At 45.4% G+C, this 25,708-nt stretch overlaps 1 protein-coding gene across 4 annotated transcripts; it reads left to right on the plus strand.

Moving 5' to 3' along the window:
• Window positions 1-969: 969 nt before the first annotated feature.
• On the plus strand, window positions 970-22,608 carry LOC148401352 (protein-tyrosine kinase 2-beta-like). Of its 4 annotated transcripts, none has more exons than XM_088369269.1 (33): window positions 971-1,169; window positions 1,242-1,539; window positions 5,570-5,748; window positions 5,832-5,919; window positions 6,014-6,093; window positions 6,183-6,245; window positions 6,757-6,811; window positions 6,889-7,029; window positions 7,477-7,548; window positions 7,640-7,741; window positions 9,312-9,432; window positions 9,520-9,550; window positions 9,808-9,833; window positions 9,929-9,976; window positions 10,057-10,151; window positions 10,237-10,318; window positions 10,399-10,499; window positions 12,496-12,611; window positions 12,684-12,784; window positions 12,863-12,952; window positions 16,485-16,689; window positions 18,859-18,949; window positions 19,034-19,078; window positions 19,266-19,385; window positions 19,479-19,511; window positions 20,033-20,077; window positions 20,821-20,940; window positions 21,022-21,054; window positions 21,569-21,593; window positions 21,674-21,714; window positions 21,815-21,949; window positions 22,036-22,116; window positions 22,243-22,608. In XM_088369269.1, the coding sequence occupies exons 2-33, from the start codon at window positions 1,336-1,338 to the stop codon at window positions 22,474-22,476; spliced, it is 3,003 nt and encodes a 1,000-aa protein (XP_088225395.1). In that variant the 5' UTR covers window positions 971-1,169; window positions 1,242-1,335; the 3' UTR covers window positions 22,477-22,608. The 4 variants fall into 4 exon arrangements, with proteins under 4 accessions (XP_088225397.1, XP_088225395.1, XP_088225396.1 ...); XM_088369270.1 differs by having other exon boundaries at window positions 1,295-1,539; XM_088369272.1 differs by having other exon boundaries at window positions 1,418-1,539.
• The last annotated feature ends 3,100 nt before the right edge of the window (window positions 22,609-25,708 follow it).

A 25,708-nucleotide genomic window follows, 5' to 3' on the forward strand; every position in this document is an offset into this window, starting at 1 on the left:
TTATTGTTGTTATTGTTGTATGAATAACAAGGGTGGTATTGGTGTTTGTGACAGCAGTCAACAGGCCAGGTTGCATCATGTCAGATTTTTAATCCAAATCAAATCATTCTCCATTTTATCTTTTTTATTTCAACTTCAGACGCAACTAATTACTTTATAATCACAAAATAATGATCCATAGTCTGTTTGATTCATGATTCATAGTCTTCAGCGGGCCACTTATGATTGATTCTTTGACACAATGCTTCGGGCCAGTTTAAATTTAGACGCGGGTCGCATTTGGCCCGCAGGTTGGAATTTGGTCCATATATAAGGGGCACCGGACTATAAGGCGCACTGTTGGCTTTTGAGAAAATTTGAGGTTTTTAAGTGCGCCTTATAGTCCGGAAAATACGGTACTCTTCAAGATGACTGACGGCCTCTGGAAGGTGCTCAATTTACTGGTCTGTCACAATCTGATACTCATTTGGGTGATGTGCATATTTTCTTCTCCTTAATGAATATAGTGTTTCTTCACTTCTCAATAGGCGCTGCTGTTTTAATGCTGTAATTTTACCAATAGATGATGCTGTTGAACCGTAATAGCTACGCAATGAGGACGCGCAGTCTCTTCCTACAAAACGGCCTTCCTTACAGGCCAGGACAGTCATCTTGGGGAGACCCCGCCAGGAAGATGGCAACCAACCCCAGGGACTGAGTGAGACCCACCAGCCTCGGCAAATTAGTAAAAGCCGTAGCCCTGCAAAACGCAGTTATTTTGTCAGAAGACAGACACTACAATTCCAAGAGTGCCTACTTGGGCACTATTACTGATATTAGCTGTATTAAAGTTTATCAGTCATCTTAAAACCATGAGTTTGATGCATCTTTTTATGAAAACTAGTAGCACAAGAAGTAAATTGTGGGCAATACAGCAATTCATCAATTCTGTCAGTTGTTCGGTCAATGGCTCTTCAACTTCCTTGTTTCTCTGTAAATGTTGCTTCCTCTTTCGCTTATTGGCATGAATGTTTTTCAGGAAGAGGCTTCAAAAAGACTTGGGTAACAGTTAACACTGACAAATTAGACAGAAAATAATTCTCCTATAACGGACTGTGTGGAACGGAGCGGCCGATTTAAGTCAGTTTGGTTTCAGCTTAGAAAGATTGCGTGAGACTTGCACAAGATGGGTGAGTACAAGAGCGAAAGTAATCTACTTGCTCAACTACATCAACTTCTTATGATTTCCTATCTCTTTGCAGCACTGGTGTCTTCATTCATGGATGTTTAACAAAACTGTGCTATTTGTGGCCAGAACTGTCGATGTAGTGTAGCTACACGCTGTCTGCACATGAAATGTCGGGAGACACCAGCACCCTGTCTTGGAGGAGCATGTCTCCCACGGGCCAATCTAAGACCCTGGACATGTCCCCCACAGGAATTACCTGCGGGAGCAGCATCTTTCCGGTGAAGATTATCAAAGTGTGTTTCCTCAGCAACAGTTTCAACCTCGGCAAGAACTTCAAACTGGTTCGGTGCGACGAAGGAATGACAGTCAGGGTATTTTACAACTATTTATGCTAACTAACTAATACTACTGTAGTTTTGTTCTGTGTTGTGGGGTGGTGGGCACACGTCAAAAAGAAGCAACCTAAGAGAAGAGTCACACGCAGAACCTTCTTGCTCTGTGGTACCAACACTGACCACTTTTCTGCAGCGTATTGCTAATATTGACGTTTATATACAATACTTGGCAAAAAACAAACCTACATGTGATAATAATACTGCTCAAGATAATGGAAGCAAGTACCTGCTAGCATGATAAACTAGTGGTTAGTATTTCTATATCACTGGTTCCAGGATTCCTCCCGCTGTCCAAAAAGATGCAACTTGGCTTATTGAAATCTTTATGCTTTCCACAGATGTTAAAACACAATGACAGTGAACCACAATATTCAATATACCGTATTTTCCGCACTATAAGGCGCACCGGATTATAAGGCACACATTCAATGAATAGCCCATTTTAAAACTTTGTCCATATATAAGGCGCACCGGATTATAAGGCGCACCTTCAATGAATGGCCCATTTTAAAACTTTGTCCATATATAAGATATATATATTTGCCCCGCGGGCCGGACTTTGGACACGCCTGTTGTAGTGGCTCAATATTGCTCCATATATAAGGCACACCTGATTATAAGGCGCACAGTCGGCTTTTGAAAAAATTGGAAGTTTTTCGGCGTGCCTTATAATGCGGAAAATACGGTACTTTAACGCCAAATGGTAAAACAACCATAGCATAGCCCGAAATGGAAACGTGGGTCCCCCTTCCCATGGGCTCACCACCTGTGGGAGGGGCCGAAGGGGTCGGGTGCAATGTGAGCTGGGCGGCAGCCAAAGGCAGGGACCTTGGCGGTCTGATCCCCGGCTGCAGAAGCTGGCTCTTGGGACATGGAATGTCACCTCTCTGGCTGGAAAGGAGCCCGAGCTGGTGTGCGAGGCAGAAAAATTCCGACTAGATATAGTCGGACTAGCCTCCACGCACAGTTTGGGTTCCGGTACAAGCCCTCTCGAGAGGGGCTGGACTTTCTTCCACTCTGGAGTTGCCCACGGTGAGAGGCGTCGAGCAGGTGTGGGTATACTTAGTGCCCCCCGGCTGGGCGCCTGCACATTGGGGTTCACCCCGGTGAACGAGAGGGTAGCCTCCCTCCGCCTTCGGGTGGGGGGACGGGTCCTGACTGTTGTTTGTGTTTATGCACCAAACGGCAGCTCAGAGTACCCACCCTTCTTGGGGTCCCTGGAGGAAGTGCTGGAGAGCGCTCCTTCTGGGGACTCCATCGTTCTACTGGGTGACTTCAATGCTCACGTGGGCAATGACAGTGAGACCTGGAAGGGCGTGATTGGGAGGAACGGCCCCCCCGATCTGAACCCGAGCGGTGTTCTATTGTTGGACTTCTGTGCTCGTCACGGATTTTCAATAATGAACACCATGTTCAAGCATAAGGGTCCATGTGTGCACTTGGCACCAGGACACCCTAGGCCGCAGTTCGATGATCGACTTTGTAGTCGTGTCGTCGGATTTGCGGCCGCATGTTTTGGACACTCGGGTGAAGAGAGGGGCGGAGCTGTCAACTGATCACCACCTGGTGGTGGGTTGGCTCCGATGGTGGGGGAAAATGCCGGTCCGACCTGGCAGACCCAAACGCTCTGTGAGGGTCTGCTGGGAACGTCTGGCAGAATCTCCTGTCAGGAAGAGCTTCAACTCCCACCTCCGGCCGAGCTTTTCCCACGTCCCGGGGGAGGCGGGGGACATTGAGTCTGAGTGGACCATGTTCCGCGCCTCCATTGTTGAGGCGGCCGACCGGAGCTGTGGCCGTAAGGTCGTTGGTGCCTGTCGTGGCGGCAATCCCCGAACCCGCTGGTGGACACCGGCGGTAAGGGATGCCGTCAAGCTGAAGAAGGAGTCCTATCGGGCCGTTTTGGCCTGCGGGACTCCGGAGGTAGCTGACAGGTACCGGATGGCCAAGCGGAACGCGGCTTCGGCGGTTGCTGAGGCAAAAACCCGGGCGTGGGAGGAGTTTGGTGAGGCCATGAAGAATGACTTTCGGACGGCTTCGAGGAAATTCTGGTCCACCATCCGGCGTCTCAGGAGGGGGAAGCAGTGCAACGTCAACACTGTTTACAGTGGGGATGGCGTGCTGCTGACCTCGACTCGGGACGTCGTGAGTCGGTGGGGAGAATACTTCGAAGACCTCCTCAATTCCACCTACACGCCTTCCATTGAGGAAGCAGGGCCTGGAGACTCTGAGGCGGATTCTCCAATCTCTGGGGTCGAAGTCACTGAGGTAGTTAAAAAACTCCTCGGTGGCAAGGCCCCGGGGTGGATGAGATCCGCCCGGAGTTCTTAAAGGCTCTGGATGTTGTGGGGCTGTCATGGCTGACACGCCTCTGCAACGTTGCGTGGACGTCAGGGACAGTGCCTCTGGATTGGCAGACTGGGGTGGTGGTTCCCTCTTTAAGAAGGGGGACCGGAGGGTGTGTTCCAATTACAGGGGAATCACACTCCTCAGCCTCCCTGGTAAGGTCTATTCAGGAGTGCTGGAGAGGAGGGTCCGTCGGGAGGTCGAACCTCGGATTCAGGAGGAGCAGTGTGGCTTTCGTCCTGGCCGTGGAACAGTGGACCAGCTCTACACCCTCGGCAGGATCCTCGAGGGTGCATGGGAGTTCGCCCAACCAGTCCACATGTGTTTTGTGGACTTGGAGAAGGCGTTCGACCGTGTCCCTCGGGAGGTTCTGTGGAGGGTGCTTCGGGAGTACGGGGTGCCGAGCCAACTGATAAGGGCGGTTCGGTCCCTGTATCACCGATGCCAGAGTCTGGTCCGCATTTCCGGCAGTAAGTCAGATTCGTTCCCAGTGAGGGTTGGACTCCGCCAAGGCTGCCCTTTGTCACCGATTCTGTTCATAATTTTTATGGACAGAATTTCTAGGCGCAGCCGAGGCGTTGAGGGGGTCCGGTTTGGGGACCTCAGCATCGCGTCTCTGCTTTTTGCAGATGACGTGGTGCTGTTGGCTTCTTCAGGCCGTGATCTCCAGCTCTCGCTGGAACGGTTCGCAGCAGAGTGTGAAGTGGTAGGGATGAGGGTCAGCACCTCCAAATCCGAGTCCATGGTCCTTGATCGGAAAAGGGTGGAATGCCCTCTCCGGATCGGGGATGAAATCCTGCCCCAAGTGGAGGAGTTCAAGTATCTTGGAGTCTTGTTCCCGAGTGAGGGGAGGGTGGAGCGTGAGATCGACAGGCGGATCGGTGCAGCGTCGGCAGTAATGCGGACCCTGTACCGGTCCGTTGTGGTGAAGAGAGAACTGAGCCAAAAGGCAAAGCTCTCAATTTACCGGTCGATATACGCTCCTACCCTCACCTATGGTCACGAGCTATGGGTCGTGACCGAAAGAACGAGATCTCGGATACAAGCGGCCGAAATGAGTTTTCTCCGGAGGATGTCCGGGCTCTCCCTTAGAGATAGGGTGAGAAGCGCGGTCATCCGGGAGAGACTCGGAGTAGAGTCGCTACTCCTCCACGTTGAGAGGAGCCAGATGAGGTGGCTCGGGCATCTTATCAGGATGCCTCCTGGCCGCCTCCCTGGGGAGGTGTTCCGGGCATGTCCCACCGGTAGGAGACCCCGGGGACGACCCAGGACGCGCTGGAGAGACTATGTCTCTCAGCTGGCCTGGGAACGCCTTGGGATACCCCGGGATGAGCTGGACGAAGTGGCTGGGGAGAGGGAAGTCTGGGAGTCCCTCCTGAAGCTGCTGCCCCCGCGACCCGACCCCGGATAAGCGGAAGAAGATGGATGGATGGATGGATGGTAAAACAACCAAAAAAAAAAACATTGTTGCCACTAAGTTTATCTCACATGAACTTGAAAGAAAGAAACGTTTTTTAGCTATATTACTAAAAATATTAAACAGCAATTTGAAAAGAGCCATCGATGCTTGTTTGCACTTGTTTTTTTTAGTTTGTTTTTAACCCTTTATTTAGAAAAGAAAGAATCAAGTGACGAGTTGAGAAAACGCCATCTTCTGTCATAGGATGTCATCAACATTGTGCTGTCTAGTGGCCGCTTGGGTCCTGGCATAATACACACCCAGTGTTACGGTCTCCTTCTCAAGCACCTCAAGTCATCTGAGATACACTGGTTGCACCCGGACCTGACCATGACTGAACTCACACAGCGTTATGAACAGCAGCACCTGGAGGCCGAGTGGAGGTTTATATGCCTTAATGATTGTGGTGGAGCACATTTGTTTAAAATGAAACAAGGCAACGTTTCTGTGAATATTACATTTTCAGATATGACTTAAGGATCAGATGCATTCCATCAGACTTCTTGGCAAAATTTCAAGAGGACAGAACCACTATGCTCTACTTTTACCAGCAGGTCAGTTATATATATATTTTTTTAAAACCTTGAACTGATTAAAAAAATAATAGTACAATGCTTTTAAGGCACCTAAGCATGAGTGTGTTTAAAGGTACGCAGTGACTATATGCAGAAGTTTGCCTCTAAAGTCAGTGATGGGATGGCTCTTCAGCTTGGTTGCCTGGAGATTAGGTAGTGCATACTTCCAAGTACACACACCTCTATCAATTTTGTTTTACATGATTAAAGAATCCCTGTCTGCACTCTTATTGTGTTGGCAGGAGATTCTGCAAAGACATGAATCCAAATGGACTGGAGAAAAAATCCAACTTTGAGCTACTAGAGTAAGTCAGTGCCCTGTGATTTGTGTATAATCTCTGACAATCTGGACGATTAACAAACACATTTATGGATCAATTTCAGAGAGGGTCTGATATTCTGGAATTGAGACCATTTCTCTTCTAACCTCACACAGACAGTTTTGCTGCCGTGCACTATCAACTGCCTGTAACAATAAGTTTAATATTGTCTGTCCAGTCTGAATCTTCGACTCAACTGTTTAAGAATAAAAGCCATCATTTAGAGCACAGTGGGCAAATATTTGTGCTCTAGGGCCACATTTGATTTTTAAAGTGGACCGTTAGGATAATTTGGAGATAGGGATAGTTGCGTATATATGTATACCACAAATATCTTGTCATATAGCGTATTCAATTAAATATATCTTTGCAAATCATTGTTTTCTGTTTTCACATTTGCCACAACATCCTACCTTCAATGTATTTGGTATTTGCAGGTCATTCATGACCAACAAGTTTCGGGGTAATTTATCATGATCTGACTTTTCTCCATTAGGAAAGATGTGGGACTTGACTTGTTCTTTCCAAAAGAGCTTATCAACAGTATGAAGGTAGAGATGCATCTTTCATACATCCATAACCCTAACCCGCCATCCAATGCTAATTTGTGATTTTTGACACTTGTAAGCCAAAGAAGCTGCGTCGCATGATCCGGCAGACATTTCAAGGCTACGGCACTCTGGACCAGGAACAGTGCATGGTCAAATTCTTCAGCACGCTGGCTCAGTGTTACAGCTATACACAGGAGAGGTTTGCCTGTCAGCTGGTGGTAAGTCAATGCGGAATGGAAGTGAGAACGTATGCAACCTTCCATGGGGTATATTGTGACAACATTTACCCACCACATTAGGTACACCTTTATCAGTTCTATCAAACATTCAGAAACATGCACAAATCAGCCTTACATATCATTATTATTGTTAATGCAATTGTGTTTGTGCACATTGCTTCACATCCTTTCTGTGATCCCTTTGTGCTGGCAATATTTTTTTTTTTGTGAAGGATTGTTTAATCAGATTTTGGTGTATGAAGTGTACCTTATGATGTGGCTGTTGAGCGTCACATTAAAACCTTCTATTGATTCTTTTAGCTGATGTTATGAAACAACTTAAACCACTGACCCCATTTTTGCAAGTTTTGGTCTGTCGCTCATGATCCCGTTTATCATATCATGTGCAAGTTAGATTGTTGTATGTGACTGTGTGCTTCCCTAAAGCATGGTTGGCATGTAACAATAGACCTGGTCATTGGATCTGAAGGTATCAGTCAGCAAACTGATAATTCAACAGTAAGCTCAATCTTTTTCAGTAAAACAATTTCCTGTTTTGTTCATCCATCTTGATAAAAAAAAAAAAAAAAAAATGTTTTTTTTCCCCCAGCCTGTCCGCCTGGCCACATTCTCTCAGGTGAGCAGTATCTCATTCTCTGCAGAGAGCCATGGCCGAGCTCTGCTCACTGTGCACATAGAGGGCACCAAGCAGGTAAATTTCCTATGAAAGTCTGGATGCTAAGTAATAGTGTGATTTGCCTAAAACAACAGTTGAGTGGTGGGAAATAATGAAATCCAAATGCTTTGTACCTATACTTAAGTAGATTTTTCTTGTATTACACTATTGTTTGGGGTCACTTAGAAATGTCTTTATTTTCAAAATAAAATCGCTATTTTCTCAATGAAGACAACATTAAATTAATCAGGAATACACTCTATACTTTGTTAATGTGGTAGATGACAAATCTAGCTGCAAACGTCTGTTTTTTCGTACAATATTTACATTTCCAGCAACCATCTCTCCAGTGTTCTAATGGTCCATTGTGTTTGCTAATTGCGTTGGAAGGTTAATATATGATTAGAAAACCCTTGTGTAATTATGTTAGTTTTCATGGGGAATACTAAATTGTCTGGGTGACCCCTAACCTTTGAACGGTAGTGTATTTATTTGTCTGACATTTTAGCTTTTCCTCCTTACTTTTGAAAACAGAAACTATGTCTGTGCTTCCTAGTCCTTTGTTAAAATAGGCTATTACTTTCTTCAACTTCTGTGGATGACATTTTAAAAACGATACAAAAGTAAAGTCAACCACTTTTGAGGTCAGGCATGAAAGAGGTTATTACCCCGCCGACCACCAAAGGAGCATATAACAGCTCCAGCACGTCAAGACATAAGTGACGAAAAGCCGTTCATAAGCTGGGCAGATGGATGGATGGCAGTGGTTGGACAGCAATGACTTTGAACCAGGGAATGTTTTAATCTGAAAACTGAAAGTATTGTGTTTCCCCCCATTATTTATTTATTTATTTATTTATTTATTTATTTATTTATTTATTTGTTTGTTTGTTTGTTTGTTTGTTTGTAAGATAATTTCCAGATTTTTGCATATTGCATTTCTGCAATATTTGTAAATCCATGGGAACTTATTGTTTTGATAGCATAAGTCAAGCCAAACCTAGGCATGGCTTTTCTCTTTTCTTTATGTCAGTACGAGCAATCGAGTGCTATTAAGTTATTGAAAAAGATAAAGTCATTTGAATGCATATTTTTGTTGATGTGCCAAGTTCCTTCCTTCCACCTGTCCATCCATCCATCCATCCATCCATCCATCCATCCATCCATCCATCCATCCATCCATCCATCCATCCATCCATCCATCCATCCATCCATCCATCCATCCATCCATCCATCCATCCATCCATCCATCCATCCATCCATCCATCCATCCATCCATCCATCCATCCACCGCTTGTGGTCGCTTGGGCAGCAGCTTCAACAGAGAGTTGTGTTAAGTTATCAAATAATAATTGATTAATTATTTTGTTACATCTTACTTTTGAACTTATGTACATTTCAGAGTTTGTACTTGTAAAATTTATTTCAGTTCTGGAGTTTGAGTTTATTATTTAGTCTTCTTTTGTGTCTGCACCTTTTTAAAATGCTTTTCATCTTGCTTTTCATTTTTCAACACACTGCGAGCGTTGCAGGACTTGACAGGCACACAGCCAAAGTGCTTTGGCCTCCAAGTGTTAAGCACTAAATATCCTGTTCCACCCCACAGCCTCTGTCAGTGAGTACGGAGTCAATGGCTGTTGCAGAAAACATGGCCAACCTAATTGATGGCTTCTGTCAGATCGAGTGCTCTCCCCCTCAGGGTTCGCTCATTAGCAGGCCTAGAAAAGGTACACATTTGAAATAGTGGCCAAAAATGAAGTCATTCAAAAGCATGTGGCACATTTGATAAACTCATTTACCATTTATTCTTGCAGTGAGATCGAAACTGCCTGACATTCCAGAACAGTGAGTTAAACCTTTTTCAGCTGTTGTAAAATAAAGGTGCATTGTATTGAGAAAGACTGTTTTTACTTTTCTGGCTGATATTTTAAATTGCTACAGTATATAACATCAGTTTAATTAAATTAATTACACCCTATTTTTTTGGGTGAGGGCTCATTTTAATTACAAGCAAATGCATAAGAAAAAACACTTACTAGCTGAATTTTCAGTGGTCTTTATTTGACATCTCGTCCTAATAAATGCTTTTCAATCTCCTTTAGCATTGATTCGAATGGACCCAATAGAGGTTTGATACTAAACTTGAACACTTGCAATAAATTAGTATGCATACGCAGTAAACATACACAAGCACACTTTGACATTTCTGTCTTCTGTCTACAGGTTCAGACATTTATGTTGAGATTCCTGAGAATACAACAGACCCATGTGGTGAGTCAGGTTCCCCCAAATAATACCAGAAAATAAGAATGTGGGCCAATCATTAAAAAAAAACATATTTGTACATTCAGAGAAGCATAGGATCTCCCGAGCTGATGTAAATGTAGGTCAGATCCTAGGTGAGGGTTTCTTTGGAGAAGTTCATGATGGTGTGTATAAAAGCAAGGTAAGTTGAGCCGCGCTGAATGACCACACTGCATAGCCTGCGTTTTGCAATCAATTCATTGCGTTTACTGTGTCTGTGTTTAAAGAAAGGCGAGACGATCCAAGTAGCCATCAAAACCTGTAAGGACTGCTCAGCAGATGTGAAGGATAAGTTTCTCAGTGAAGCTGGTTCGCTTGTTCACATTCCCAGATACATACAAACAAATAAATCACATACATAAATGCCTGAATTGTTTATTAAATTGCAGGGCTGATGAAAAATTTGGACCACCCCCACATTGTGCGCCTGATTGGAGTAATTAATATTGATCCAGTCTGGATTGTGATGGAACTCTGTCAATATGGAGAGGTGAGCATGCATGCTTAGACCTTGATGTTGGATTTCCTCACAAATTGCATGTTAATGCTGGAAGATTTATTGATTATGGTCATGGCATGTAATGGGCACGTTATAGTATATTTCCCGATCATACCATGAGGACAAACTTGTGAATTCAAAGGCTAGATTTGATTTTTAAAGCAAAACAGATGTGCCAAGTATTTTTTAGATAGGGTTGGAAAAAAGATTGAAACATGTATGTAAAATAGTTGATTTAATAATAATACAGAAATACACCATTCTCATTGGATGGTTTAACAAATGGATAAACATTATCAAAATGCTCTTGATAATGTAAATGCTCAGATTAAAGAACCAAAAAAGTCCAAGATGGAAAATCACCTTACCAATCTGTTGTTAAATACTTATGGGCAGAATAAGGGAGCTCTCAATAGACATGTTGATGAACTAAAGATAAAGGGAGCGGTGATGGGCAGGTTTGGTGTCTGAAGGCCGGATGGCGGTGGAGTTTGCAAACAGGAAGGAAATGGCTGTGGCGAACAGTGACGTCAGACGAAAACGAACAGAGGCAGGTGCCCACATGTTGACTATATTCATTGAAGTGTTGAAAGAGCAAAGAATCAAGCGGCAGAAGTTAAGAAATGCCTAATATTGTCAGGACTTAAAGGGTAGAGTAAAAAAAAGCTTTGGGTTTTCTTGTGGCGATGGCAGATGATTGGACTGATAGCATAACAGTGATTTGGGCAACAGGCAGAAAGATCACCGTGCAGACAAAAGAAGACAAAGAGCTCTTGAGAGAGCTGAAGAGGAACACAAGGAGAGGAGACGGGCGATAAAGGAGGAGGCGGCTAAAGCCACAAAGAGAGTGGGTGATGAGTTGGTCTAAAAGTAGCCGAAAGGGAGTTCCAAAGATTGGCTAGTGTCGAGCTTGGAAGGATTTTCAACAGGTTAGGGTGATTAAAAGCAGTGATGGAAATGTAATAATGTCATAAGTGATCAGAGCGTGTCATGTAGCTGGAAAGATGAATTTTTGGATTTGATGAATGTGGAAAATGAAAGACAAATGAGAATAGGGCGGTGGAAACTGAAACATGATGAAGTGAGGAAAGTCGTGAAGAGAATCAACAAGAGAAATTCCTCAGGGGAAATGCCTGAGGAGGTGTGGAAAAAATTGTAGAACAGGGCAAACATGCACAGCAACTGTTCTGTTGTGTGTATTTAGTACGAGACAGTATCAACTCCAGCTTGAGTGTGAGACTACATCAAGGAAAGGCTCTAAGGCTCTTCTTGTGTTCTTCTTGTGCTTCAGTGATGGACAGATTGACTAATGAGGATAAGTATACACTGGAATTTTTGGACACAAAGTTGGAGAAGCCAGAATGAGAAGTTTTGGAACATCTGCAGAGGCGAGGCAGTGGCTATAATAGTAGAAAAATTCTGGAAATGGAGTCGTTAGATTGAACCAAAGAGGAAGACCAAAGAGGAGCTTCATGAATGGTGTCTTGCAAATGGGTAGAGTTTGAGCAGAAGATTCGGAGGATGGGGAGGAATGGAATAAAATGATTTTCTGTGGCAAACGCTAAATAGCGTTAAGATGAAAGGGAAAGAAGAGGGTAAATGGACAATTTTCAGAATAAAGTGGACACACTGCACATGACTCTCAAAGACAGCCATGGTAATGAACCATTATCTGGTTTAAAGCAATAGTTTTCAGATTGTGTTACGTAAAACTCAGCGTAATGATCTCTAATCAATTTTTTTGTGGAAAGAAATTTGCCTAATCCAGAAACAATGTCCTGAAAAAGTATCAAAGACTCACCTTTGAGGCTACTCACTATTATACACTGGCGTGCATGGCTTGAATTTGAAATTGTATTTGTCCCACCTGAGTACTGGGGGATGCTCTATTCTCTATGAGGTGGGCCACCTATCTGCAGAACTCTACCCAATAAACTAAGAACAAATCTTAGTTTCATTTCATGTTTGTCTGTCTTTATGATGTCAGCTGGGGAAATACCTGAAGGAGCAGAAATATATCTTGACAACTGAAACATTAATCCTATACTGTCTGCAAATCTGCAAAGCATTGTGTTATCTTGAGGGCCTCAACATGGTGCACAGGTACGTGCAGATGACCTTTTCCCCTCTGTGCGGCCTGTTGAATTTATTGTGCATTCCACCATGCTTATGTAGAGATATAGCAGTGAGAAACATCCTTGTGGCATCTTCTGACTGTGTCAAGCTTGGTGACTTTGGTCTGTCTCGCTACATGGATGACCAAGAGTACTACAAAGGTACACACATATTCACAAGCGTAAATATTTAGTCTGCCATTCTTCCATCGTTTGAAATTTCTCTCCTTTATTTCACAGCATCTGTTTCGCGAATGCCAATCAAGTGGATGGCGCCAGAATCCATCAACTTTCGTCGGTTCACCATTGCCAGTGATGTCTGGATGTTTGGTTAGAGACCCCCTCATGCAACTTTTATTGATAAACACAAATGTTTAAAATACATTATTTAGATATCTAATTCTGTGTTGTAGATGAAATAGTATACGTCGACCATTTGGTTTACCATTACTATGACCAAAATGATCAGTGTTGCATTATCACGACCCTAATAAGGACAAGCGATTAAGAGGATGAATGAATGATTGAATGAATGAATGCATGAATGAATGCATGAATGAATGAATGAATGAATGAATGAATGAATGTTGTTCTATTCTGAAATAGTATGTCACCAGCAACTCTATGCACATTGCACGTTAGCAACCAAACCGAATTTTCATGCTTGCAAAATCCCCTTCCTGAGTCCATTGTAGTGGATGAGTTTGTGAGTCCCAAGCCAAAGAAGGACTCCTATTACTGGTCACTCGGGCATGGAAGAAGTTCTTCAAGGTCATGCACTAGAATGACTTGAAGAAATTCTGGTCTGTCAATCACCTAAATTCCACTGACATGCTTTCCCATGGAGAGAGCTCTGAGTGACGAGCCGTACAGATCAGCCAAAATATTTCCAGATATGATCTGTCCGTAATCGGTTTACAGAGCCATATCAGAATCAGAATAATCTTTATTGTGCATGCCAAACAGGAAATTTGACTCCGGTTGAGCTCACCCTCTGTACAACATTCAGGTAACTAACAACATTTAAGTGACGAGAGCAGAATGTTATTGCACAGTGATGACTCTGAGTCTCTATGAGTGGTGTGAGTTCATCAGAGCGACAGCCTGGGGAAAGAAGCTGTGTCTGCTGGTTTTGACGTACAGTGCTCCGTAACGCCATTAGTTGGACAGACTGTGTCCTGGGTGAGAAGGGTCTGCAGATGTTACTTGCACGTTTCCTGGTCCTGGACAGGTACAAGTCTTGGATAGATGGGAGGTTCGTCCCAATTATCTTTTCCGCAGACCTGATTGTCCGTTGCAGTCTGTGCTTGTCTTGTTTGGTAGCCGATCCAAACCAGACAGTGATGGAGGTGCAGAGGATAGACTGGATGATGGCAGGTTGAACTTCCTGAGCTGTCTCAGAAAGTACAACCTCTGCTGGGCCTTCTTCCGGATGGAGTCTATGTGGCCGGTCCATTTCAGGTCCCGGGAGATTGTAGAGCCCAGGAACTTGAAGGTGTCTGTGGTGGGAATAGCATTACTGAGGATGGTGAGGGGTGAAGTCCACTGTCATCTCCACGGTCTTGAGTGGGTTCAGCTCCAGGTGGTTTTGGCTGCACCAGTGGACTAGCTGCTCCACCTCCTGTCTATACGCAGTCTCGTCACCGTCCCGGATTAGTCCTATGAGAGTGGTGTCGTCCGCATACTTCTGGAGCTTCACAGGAGAGTTGCCTGAGGAGTAATCGTTGGTGTAGAAAGAGAAGAGCAATAGGGAGAGTACACACCCCTAGGGGTTGCCAGTGCTGGTGGTCCAGGTGTCGGCCGGATGTGATGGTCCCCAGCCTCACCTGCTGTCTCCTGTTGGTCAGGAAGCTGGTGATCCACTGACATGTGGAGGCAGGCACCGCGAGATGGGTGAGCTTCTGGTGGAGGATATTGGGAGCGATGGTGTTGAACGCCGAGCTGAAGTCCACAAACAGGATCCTGGCGTACTGTCTAGGTGTAGTGCAGTCCTATGTTGACAGCATCATCCACCGACCTGTTTGCCCGGTAGGCAACCTGCAGGGGGTCGAGCAGGGGTCCTGTGATGTCCTTCAGGTGGCTCAATACTAGCCTCTCAAAGGATTTCATGACCACAGATGTCAGGGCGACGGGTCTTAATCATTCAATCCTGTTATGGCGGGCTTCTTGGCCACCGGTACGATGGTGTAGCTTTTGAAGCACGAGGGCACCTCACGCAGGTTCAGGGAATGGTTGAAGATCCGTGTAAAGGTGGGTGCCAGCTGTTCAGCACAGACTTCCAGGCAGGAGGGGGACACGCTGTCTGGGCTTGGTGCCTTCCTGACCTTCTGTCTCCAAAACATCTGACACGCCAAAACTTGTTTGTTGTGTAGACTATACTGTATATCATGTATGACGTTGACAGTCATAATGGCCCTCCGAAGGAAACTACGATTACGATGCGGCCCGTGACAAAAATGAGTTTGAGTTTATTTAGCGTAGCAACTTGTATGTCATACAAGTTGCTACGCTAAATAAACTATATATCAAATAGCTATAACATAAATAACAAGTTTATCGAACCATCTGTGTCAATCCAAATCATTAAATCTCCTGACTCCGGAAGTCAGTGAATAGAACTCATTGTCGGTGAGGCTCTAATTATTCCACAGCCATAGTGCGCCCTCATGCGTTTTAAAGTGAAAATACATGTGAAGTGATCAACTATACTAGTAAGTATGTAATGTGCTAATGATCAAGTAAAAATTTGTGAATAATTACACATATAAGTCACTCCTGAGTATAAGTCGCCCCCCCCCCAAACTATGAAAAAAACACGACTTATAGTCCGGAAAATACGGTATTTAAATTTAGAACTGTCTTTCTAAGGTCAAACTCCTCAATTTGTCGTTTGACATAAAATATACTTCCACAGAAAATTCTAATGTCTGTAAAGTTTTTCATGTCAAACCATAAAGAACAAAAGGAATGTACAGTAAGAGACATCACTGCTTATTTGCTCTGAGGTGTAAAAGAACTCTCAAACTTCAATGTGCCCATTTAATGCCATTGGGGCCTTCGGCTTTCCTGAGCAGTCACTGGAGTGTTTGCCACAGGATCCAGGAGCAACTGAATTGGTTCCGTTTAAACAGCCGTAAAAACACACCTGGGGAGCTTATGCATATTCGTTGTTCTTTTTAAAAGAAAGTACTTGGGGAACATGTTTGGCAACAGTTGTACCAGCTCAAGGAGCCAGGGAAGAACTGTTTAGAATCCCTTTTGTTTCTTTGAGATATGATCAGTGTCATCAGTCCAGCAGGAAATGTGGAAATGTGATTTTGGCAACAGCGGTGCTGAACATCCCATTGTCTGAGTGGAATGTGTCCACCCTCATGCCTCTCACTGAAACTGTCACGTGTTATATCTCAGCCAAATGCAGAATGAGCACAAGTCCCTTGCTGAACGCCCTTCAGCCATAGCTGGAATGGAGCTAGCTAAACATGTGTTCCAGCCGGATGATAATCTTCAACAGGAAGAAGTTGCAGCCATGTCCTTATGAACATTTTGAGTGACCATCTTGATAAATTAACTAATCATCCATGTTTGAGTGTTTGCTCATGGAAGCTCTTAAGACCTGGGACAGGAAAAGAGTTAAATTCTATATTCTGTGTTACTGCTAGGAAAACGGAAATGCAATCTGAATAATTCAAAACAATGTAAATAAAAGTTTTAACCACGATCAGGTGAAGCATTGTTGAAACATGTGCCTTAGCACATAGTGGAAAAAAAGCACTGTTTGAAATTACAGCTTTTTTATGTCTAAAAGTCCCTGCAGTCCCTCGACACAAGTAAACCAGGATGTGTGTGTGTGTGTCCTGTACAGGTGTGTGTGTGTGGGAGATCTTCTCCATGGGCCAACAACCATTCTTCTGGTTGGAAAATGGACAGGTGATCATCCAGCTGGAGTCCGGCACCCGACTTCCCAAGCCGTTGTCGTGCCCGCCCATTGTCTACTCTCTACTGACCAGCTGCTGGGCCTATGAGCCGTGCCTCCGTCCCAGCTTCAGCCAGCTCATGTGCTCCCTGAGGTACTAAGTTTCTTACTACAACTCACTGCTGGACATTATAACAAAAGCTGGAATTGCCTTTTGGCCCTCGCAGTATACAGGGTGGAATGAGAGCTGACTCACTGCATGACACCGAAAAACAAGCTTATTCAAGCAGAAGTAAATTTATGTTGTAAAAGTGTGGATATAATCAGGGCCCAGAGTACACATAAGTGGCACGCAGAAGCGCTGAAATATTGAGCTCCTGTTTAAATTTGTCATTGCAAAGTCAAGTCAGCCAGCACAAGGGTGGCTTCAGAGGGCCAAATTCAAAATGAATGCTAAGTAAAGCTTTGCTATCCATGTACAGTCCTACTTGCTGTGCTTTTATTTTATTTCATAGAGCGTGTGCTTCAACATGCATGCATGTCGAAGGTTTTTACATTCTATTGGTTGACCATGAGATTCTATACGGTGTCTCTTGAAGCTCATCCAGGATGTCAGTGGGTCAGAAAAGAAAATAAGCACTAAACAGCAACCTCAGACGTTTGAAATTGTTGAAAACTGTTTTTCCTTCAAATTACTGGCGGAGCTAGGATTTCTCCTTGGGGGGGGGGGGCAATTGGAGGAGGCCAATGACATTTTTACATAACGTATTTGCCGGTGTATTGGTCGACCTTTTTCGATCCAAAATCGACCGAAAAAAATCGACCTCGACTTATACACCGAGTCATAAAATTTAACTTCGTATTCATCGCTTCAGATGTGATGGTAACCAAGGCTGTTTCTCATGCATCTCATTGTGCGTTGCACTTAGAAAATTTGAACCGGGCGGCGTGCGCGAGTGCGCGGCCCGCTGGAAGTCGAATGAGGCTCTGCGATTTCATCCGCGGTGCTTATAAAGTGCCGATCCGCTCGGCGGGAGCTATTTTCGGCCACTTGGCGCGTGCGCACGGCCTCCCGGATGTGCCGGGCGGCGTGCGCGAGCTCGCCGGCCGCTGGAAGTCGAATGAGGCCCCGCCATCTCCTCCGCCGTGCTTATAAACAGCCGATCCGCTCGGCGGGAGCTATTTTCGGCCACTTGGCGCGTGCGCACGGCCTCCCGGATGTGCCGGGCGGCGTGCGTGAGCTCGCCGGCCGCTGGAAGTCGAATGAGGCTCCGCGATCTCCTCCGCGGTGCTTATAAACAGCCGATCCGCTCGGCGGGAGCTATTTTCGGCCACTTGGCACGTGCGCACGGCCTCCCGGATGTGCCGGACGGCGTGCGCGAGCTCGCCGGCCGCTGGAAGTCGAATGAGGTTCCGCAATCTCCTCCGCGGTGCTTATAAACAGCCGATCCGCTTGGCGGGAGCTATTTTCGGCCACTTGGCGCGTGCGCACAGCCTCCCGGATGTGCCGGGCGGCGTGCGCGAGCTCGCCGGCCGCTGGAACTCGAATGAGGCTCCGCGATCTCCTCCCGGTGCTTATAAAGAGCCAATCCGCTCGGTGGGAGCTATTTCCGGCCACTTGGCGCGTGCGCACGGCCTCCCGGTGGTGCCAGGCGGCGTGCGCGAGTGCGCTGGCCGCTGGAAGTTGAATGAGGCTCCGCGATCTCCTCCGCAGTGCTTATAAAGTGCCGATCCGCTCGGCTTGAAGCTATTTCCGGCCTCCCGGTGGTGCCGGGTGGCGTGCGCGAGCTCGCCGGCCGCTGGAAGTCGAATGAGGCTCCGCGATCTCCTCCGCGGTGCTTATAAACAGCCGATCCGCTCGGCTGGAGCTATTTCCGGCCACTGCGCATGCGCACGGCCTCCCGGAATTTGAACACATTTCGTCAATAAATTTCGCATATTTCTGATTGAATTTTGAAGTTTAATATAATGCAACAATTGTGCTCGACTTATACAAAGGATATATCATAAAATCTTAAATTTCCGTCGAATTTTAGGGGGTCGACTTATACACCGGCAAATACGGTATTCAAAAAATTCTTAAAAAAAACCCTAATCAAGATTCAGTATATGCTCCCTTCCGGACTTGGGTGGAAGTGTGGAAAAAAAATTCAGAAAAATCATGAACTACATAAATATCAATTACTATCTGGTCTGGCACCAAGCATAATTTAGGGGCGACCAGTGCCCCAACGCCACCCCTCTAGTTCTGCCACTGTTGATATGACCTAAGGTGAATCGTACAAAAGATTTATTATGAAAACTCATTGTGCTTGGATGAAAGGGACATTCTCAAAATTGAAGAGGCAGGAACACTTCACTGCATCACTTCTAGCTCGCCACTGGACTATGACCACGCTGAGCCTCCCCCAAAGGTGTTATATCGACACGAGAAGGCACATTTACATCAATCAGTGCTTTAAACAACTAATAAATCATCTCATGTGATCTCTCATCAGCCGTCCAGAGTACGCCCCAACTGGTGCCATATCTCACATGTTCAGGTTTGCTCCACACGTGTCCATAAATTGCAGTGCGTTGCTCACTCACACACACTGTTATGCGCAAACAGTATTGTGCATCGCGTTGCACTGTGTGTGTGTGTGTGTGTGTGTGTGTGTGTGTGCGTGTGTGTGGGTGTGGGTGTGGGTCTGTGCGTGCGTGCGTGTGTGTGTGTGTGTGTGTGTGCAGGGAACCTGGGATGTGCCATTTATGGAGAAAGAGCAGGAACAAATTGATGACACTCTACAAAGGCAAAAAAGAGAGATGGTCGCGGATAGACAGTGGCTAGAGCAGGAGGAGCAACAACTGGTGATGCACTCACACGCACGCACACACACACGCACGCACACACATACATATTCACACACACATATTCAAATGGATGTTATGTTTGTCTTGCAGAATCCTGCTGTGCGACAAGCCTCAAATGCAAAGGTATAATATTTGTTTTGACTATCCATCCATCCATTTTCTGTACCGCTTTGTCCCCACGGGGGTTGCGGGCGTGCTGGAGCCTATCCCAGCGGTCATTGGGCAGTAGGCGGGGGACACCCTGAACAGGTTGCTAGCCAATCGCAGGGCACAGAGAGACAAACAACCAGTCGCACTTGCACTCACACCTAGGGGCAATTTGGAGTGCTCAATTGGCCTACCATGCATGTTTTTGGAATGTGGGAGGAAACCGGAGTGCCCGAAGAAAACCCACATGGGCACGGGGAGGACATGCAAACTCCACACAGGGAGGGTCGGAGGTGGAATCGAACCCACAACCTCCTAACTGTGAGGCGGACGGCTCCTCCAAAAGTGTTGTTCTAAATAGTATCGTGCTCAACAATTAAACCTGTTGAAATTCAAACGCACCCTCTGTATTATTTTAATGAGTAAACAGTTCAAGCTGCTTTGCAAAACACACAAGTCAACCGCCTGATCAGATATCTCATGTGATCTCTCATCAGCTGTCCAGAGTACGCCCCGACTGGTGCCATATCTCACATGTTCAGGTTTGCTCCACACGTCTCCATAAATTGCAGTGCGTTGCTCACTCAAAGTCAAAGTCAAAGTCTGCTTTATTGTCAATGTCTTCACATGCCAAGACACACAAAGAGATTGAAATTACGTTCCCACTATCCCACGGTGACAAGACATAGTACACAATATACATACAAGTAAACAACACAAAAAACAAAAACAAGAAGGCACAAACAATGAATAAATAAGAGTGATGAATAAATAACAAATAAACAAATAACATGATCAATAAGAGGAGCAAAAATGGAGCAAGTGTGCATACAGCAGACAGTCAGAATATAGCGCGAAAGTACAGGACGCTACGCAGAAGGGGGTAGAGAGTTCAGGATCCTAACAGCCTGGAGTATGAAGCTGTTGGTGAGTCTGGTGGTGCGGGAGCGCAGGCTCCTGCACCTCTTCCCAGAGGGCAGAAGAGCAAACAAAGAGTGAGCGGGGTGACACACATCACTCACAATCGTGGCCGCCTTGCGGGTGAGACGGGAGGTGTAAATGTCCTTCAGGGAGGGGAGTGAAGCACCAATAACACACTGTTATGCGCAAACAGTATTGTGCATCGTGTTGCATTGTGTGTGTGTGTGTGTGTGTGTGTGTCTGTGTGTGTGTGCGTGTGTATGTGTGTGTGTGTGTGTGTGTGTGTGTGTGTGTGTGTGTGTGTGTGTGTGTGTGTGTGTGTGTGTGTGTGTGTGTGCGTGCGTGCGCGTGCGTGTGTGTGCAGGGAACCTGGGATGTGCCATTTTTGGAGAAAGAGCAGGAACAAATTGATGACACTCTATACAGGCAAAAAAGAGAGATGGTCGCGGATAGACAGTGGCTAGAGCAGGAGGAGCAACAACTGGTGATGCACTCACACGCACACACGCACACACACACATGTTCACACACACATATTAAAATGGATGTTATGTTTGTCTTGCAGGATCCTGCTGTCCGACAAGCCTCAAATGCAAAGGTGTAATAATTGTTTTGACTATCCATCCATCCATCTTCTGTACCGCTTTGTCCCCACGGGGGTCGCGGGCGTGCTGGAGCCTATCCCAGTGGTCATTGGGCAGTAGGCGGGGGACACCCTGAACAGGTTGCTAGCCAATCGCAGGGCACAGAGAGACAAACAACCAGCCGCACTTGCACTCACACCTAGGGCAATTTGGAGTGCTCAATCAGCCTACCATGCATGTTTTTGGGATGTGGGAGGAAACCGGAGTGCCCGCAGAAAACCCACATGGGCACGGGGAGGACATGCAAGCTCCAGACAGGGAGGGTCGGAGATGGAATCGAACCCGCAACCTCCTAACTGTGAGGCGGACGGCTCCTCCAAAAGCGTTGTTCTAAATAGTATCGTGCTCAACAGTTAAACCTGTTGGAATTCAAGCGCACCCTCTGTATTATTTTAATGAGTAAACAGTTCAAGCTGCTTTGCAAAACACACAAGTCAACCGCCTGATCAAATATTTTTTTATTTTCAGCTTCCAGTGAAAAATCCGTCTGATAGTAAGTGTTCTTGCTGTTCATAAATGGTAATCGGAAGGTAGGTAGTATGTAAAATAAATAACGTGTGTGCTGTGTTGAAGGTTCTCCACCAACAACCCCGGTGTCTCCTGACGTGACATTGGTAAACCATAATCTCCTCTCTCAGTTGGCCCAATGATTGAATTGAATTTTTATTCTGATTGGATTACACAGTCAATTGCAACAGAAGATCTGTGTTTTAGTGTTGTCCCACAGCTGAACTGGACCGATCAGATGATCAGGTTTACTCAAGTGTCATGGCTCTAGTCAGACAGGTGGTGCAGCTGAAGAATGAGGTCAACATGCTGCCTGCCACAGAGTACCCCAACGCTGTCAGAGTAAGTGTGCTCTGTGAGTCGCTTTACATTGACGTAACTTGGAAGCCCCCTCGGTATTTACCCCCTGCTCGTTCCGCACCATCCAGGCGGTTGGTGTCACTCTGCGAAGCCTCATCCAACACGTTGATGATGTCATGCCTTCCCTGGACGGCTCAGTTGCAAACGAGGTAGTGTGTCTCTTGGTTTCCCTTCTGTCAGTCAAACTGCTGACAAATACATTTTTCAATGTAAAATGCCCACATTTAGACATGTCTTGTCCTCATTTTTGTGCTCATCTTGTTGACCTTTCCCAGATCACAGGCACAAAGAAGCTGCTGAACAAGGATTTGGGGGAATTGATCAATAAAATGAGATTGGCCCAGCAGAACTCAGTGACAACGCTGAAACAGGAGTGCCAACGACAGATGCTGGCTGCCGCACACACGCTGGCACTGAACTCCAAGAACCTACTGGATGCAGTGGACCAGGCCCGTGCCAGGGCCAACCTGGTCAAGCAGAGACAGGATGAAAACAGATCAGGGGATTAAGGGGTGGTCCACTATTTTAGTCTCGAATATGAGGCCCATAGTACATTAAAAAAGAGAAGTATGTGATGTAGAAATGAACATTTGTCTGAACTGAATTTTAATGTTTGATTAAAATTGGATATTGCCACAAAAGTTAGGTTCCGAAATCAATGTGCTCGCTGATTGTGACCTGAAACGGAACGGCACTCAGTTAGCCTCGAAAACGTACTGTTGCCGGACAAAAGAAAAGGAGCAAGTCTTTGTGTTAAACGTTTGTACGGCATGCTCAGTCACCACCGTAAAACTGGCACAGACATGTTTGCAAAACTCTTCCGTCCCTACTCAGTCTGTCCTTTTCTTAGTAACTTTCTCCTTCCTCGTTCTTCGTCCACAAAATGGGCGTCACTCTTAGTCATGCACACAGCAGAAACATTTCGTAGTAGGCAATGGAATTATTTTGCTTGTTTGTCTCCCTAGTGAAACTATACTTCAAAAGCAAAAGACTAAATGTGCATTTAAACAGTTGCATCTGTGAGAGTCACTGATTATACTGTATAAGAGTCTTGTGGCCTGGAGCTAGGCTTGGTACTACGACAGACTCCTAGTTTGTGAAAGGAGGTTCACACGGCGGCTGCAGAACGTACACCTATCGCCATATAAATAATGGGACTGCAATTTTCAAAGGCTGAATCTGTACTCAGAGTCAAGCAGAATGTGTGAAATGTCAGTCACCAGAGTCAAGCAATATGTGCTGCCAAAATAAGGTTGTATGCTAGCTGTACTTGCCAGGATGTGAACACATGACTAGATACGCTCTCCATCCGGTTGGGATGAGAAGAGATTGCTGGCACAGCGGTTCCTGCTGCCGAGTCAGTACAAGGTTTAGATGTAGTCGCTGGGTTAGTATAGGATCCACGATTGATCACGGAGCTGGAACATAGACTTTGAGCTACCACACATTCAGAACTGTCATCACCTTGATCAGCTTGGCATCGCAGGAGTTGAGGGACACCAGAAATAATTGTGGCAGATTGTGCAGTCACTGGAATGGTGAACTCAGTGGACCAGGCTTGCACCATAGAAGGTGAAAAGACAGGGACAGATGAAGTGAGGAAAATGCAGCCGTGGGATAACACTAGAGAAACAGGTGCACTGAACATTTAAAAAAAAAAAAAGAACAAATAAATAAATATATTAATAAATAAATAAATAAGCGGGGGGAAGCAGCGTCGCTACGTGTCTCCATTTCAAGCAACCTTGACAGCACCAAGCTAAGAAATTGTGACCCGTATTGGTTCGATGCAGAACATAACAGATAATGACCACATAAGGAACGATTCCGTATTGTACCAGACGATTGGCAACCCCACATGGAGCTCTCCTGATTGAGAAGTGGTCTTCAGCTACAAGGACCTTGGCATCGGCCTTTCCGAGGAGCTCACCTGGAGTCAAAACATTTCATTTAATCAGATGCAGGGGTGCCAATTTTCCACTTTCTCCGTAGGCTGCGATGCGTCACACTGAGGGTGGGGGTGTCTTGGGGAGCTTCTACACTGTCTGGGCGTCTTGGCTCAGTAGTAGATTGTTGGCCTCTTGACTCAGGTTGTGGGGTTGATCCTCAACCCTGGTAACCATGTCGAAGTGTGAGCAAGACACTGAGCGATCCAGGGTGGACCTGAAAGTGCCTTGCATAGCAGCAACCTCCCATTGATGTATGAATGTGTGTGTGTGTGGATGGGTGAATTGTGAAGCATTTTAAAGTGCTTTGGGCACCATGTGGTGTAGATAAAAGCGCTATATAAGTACAGGCCATGGCATAGTTTTACATGGCCTATAGTTCTGTAGTGATACGAGAGGTGGGACTAAGTCACAAATGCGCACGTCCCAGGTAAGTAGCCTTATAAGTTAGTCACAAGATCAATTTCATAGCCTGGCAAACTACACCCACTAAGTGGGTCCGGGGCACAAGCCTTTCATTGTAGTGGCATCACTGGGAGGAATATGCCATTGTTCATCTGGTTGAGATGGTACAATGTCACTCTTCTGTGTAGGAAATCCATCCAAGTTCAAAATGACGCATGGGAGAGGTGATAGTTGGTTTCATTCAGCATTAAACTCATTTTTCAATGACCAGAAACACATCATTAAATCCCCAGAAGCTGACGGCACTGGAAGCATTTATTTAAAAAGAAATATATTTTCTGATGTCTCTTCTACTCTTTTCTGATTGGTTCATTTCACTGTCCATTTGCTCAGGTTTGTCCCACCTCAGAAATGCATACTTACCATACTCAATTGCCAGGCTTCGAAGTTCAAGCAAGTCGATTCAAGTTATTACTTAGCTCGAAAAGGACTAAAATGTAATTTACGTTTATGACAAAATTTGCAGATGCGCCAGGGGACGTGTAATAAAAAACGCTCTCGGTCCCCTGAGCGCCCATAGCAGCGCAGTTTATTAAACTACAAACATGCTAAACAAGACTTGCTCTGGCATGAAAATTAAGATGTGCCTGTTTTTACGCCAACCGCAGTCTACTTTCTGTGATGATACATTGGGGGTGATGCAACTGGGTGTGTTGTAACACCCAGAGAAAGTGTGATACGGCACCAAATATGGTAGAACTACACTTGTGCGAACAGCAATATGAAGTCACGCCCATTCTTGCACTAAGCGCACCTGCTTACAAAATAGGGCCAGAGAGTCCAAGTCAAAGTCAAGTACGACAAAAAGAAGATGAACAACAATCATTGTCATTCACTGGCAGGCATCGATGGTACTCAAGGGAGAACGTGTTTGCACACCTTCTATAAGCAGTCAGTGTTCAAGTGGGTTTGTAATCAAGATGCAGTATTTAAAATAGCATAATGTCCTTCTGTAATATTCCACATGGAAAATACGCATCACCACCCAAATAATCTGGAATGAATTTGATAACTCCCAAGGGGTTTAGTGTTGGGACACAGTGGTGGCTGAAGTACTGCAGCACTCCAAAAGAATGTAATCAATCCATCCATTCATTTTCTATCATATATGTCAGATTTAAGTTGCATATACTATAACCATTTATGAACAATTCAACATCCAAAAAGCCTCTTGGTACACATTGTGTTTGTGTATCTTGTTTATATTCTTTGAATTTTGTTTATATTTGTTTTTATTTTCACTTTCATTCATTTTTGGTTTTAGAAGTTTTGGTCCGCCATAAAGAAGTACGACACGTTCTGAAACATTGGAGTTTTTGTAAGGAACCAA

This window comes from Syngnathus floridae, chromosome 2 (assembly GCF_059516105.1).
Source record: "Syngnathus floridae isolate MCC-2025c chromosome 2, RoL_Sflo_1.0, whole genome shotgun sequence".
Classification (NCBI taxonomy): domain Eukaryota; kingdom Metazoa; phylum Chordata; class Actinopteri; order Syngnathiformes; family Syngnathidae; genus Syngnathus; species Syngnathus floridae.

Coding starts and splice junctions, on each gene's coding strand:
- LOC148401352 (XM_088369269.1), top strand. CDS start 1,336: ATGTCGGGAGACACCAGCACCCTGTCTTGGAGGAGCATGTCTCCCACG. Junction 1,540..5,569: donor ACGAAGGAATGACAGTCAGG/GTATTTTACAAC, acceptor CTTCTGTCATAG/GATGTCATCAACATTGTGCT. Junction 21,594..21,673: donor AGTGAAAAATCCGTCTGATA/GTAAGTGTTCTT, acceptor GCTGTGTTGAAG/GTTCTCCACCAACAACCCCG.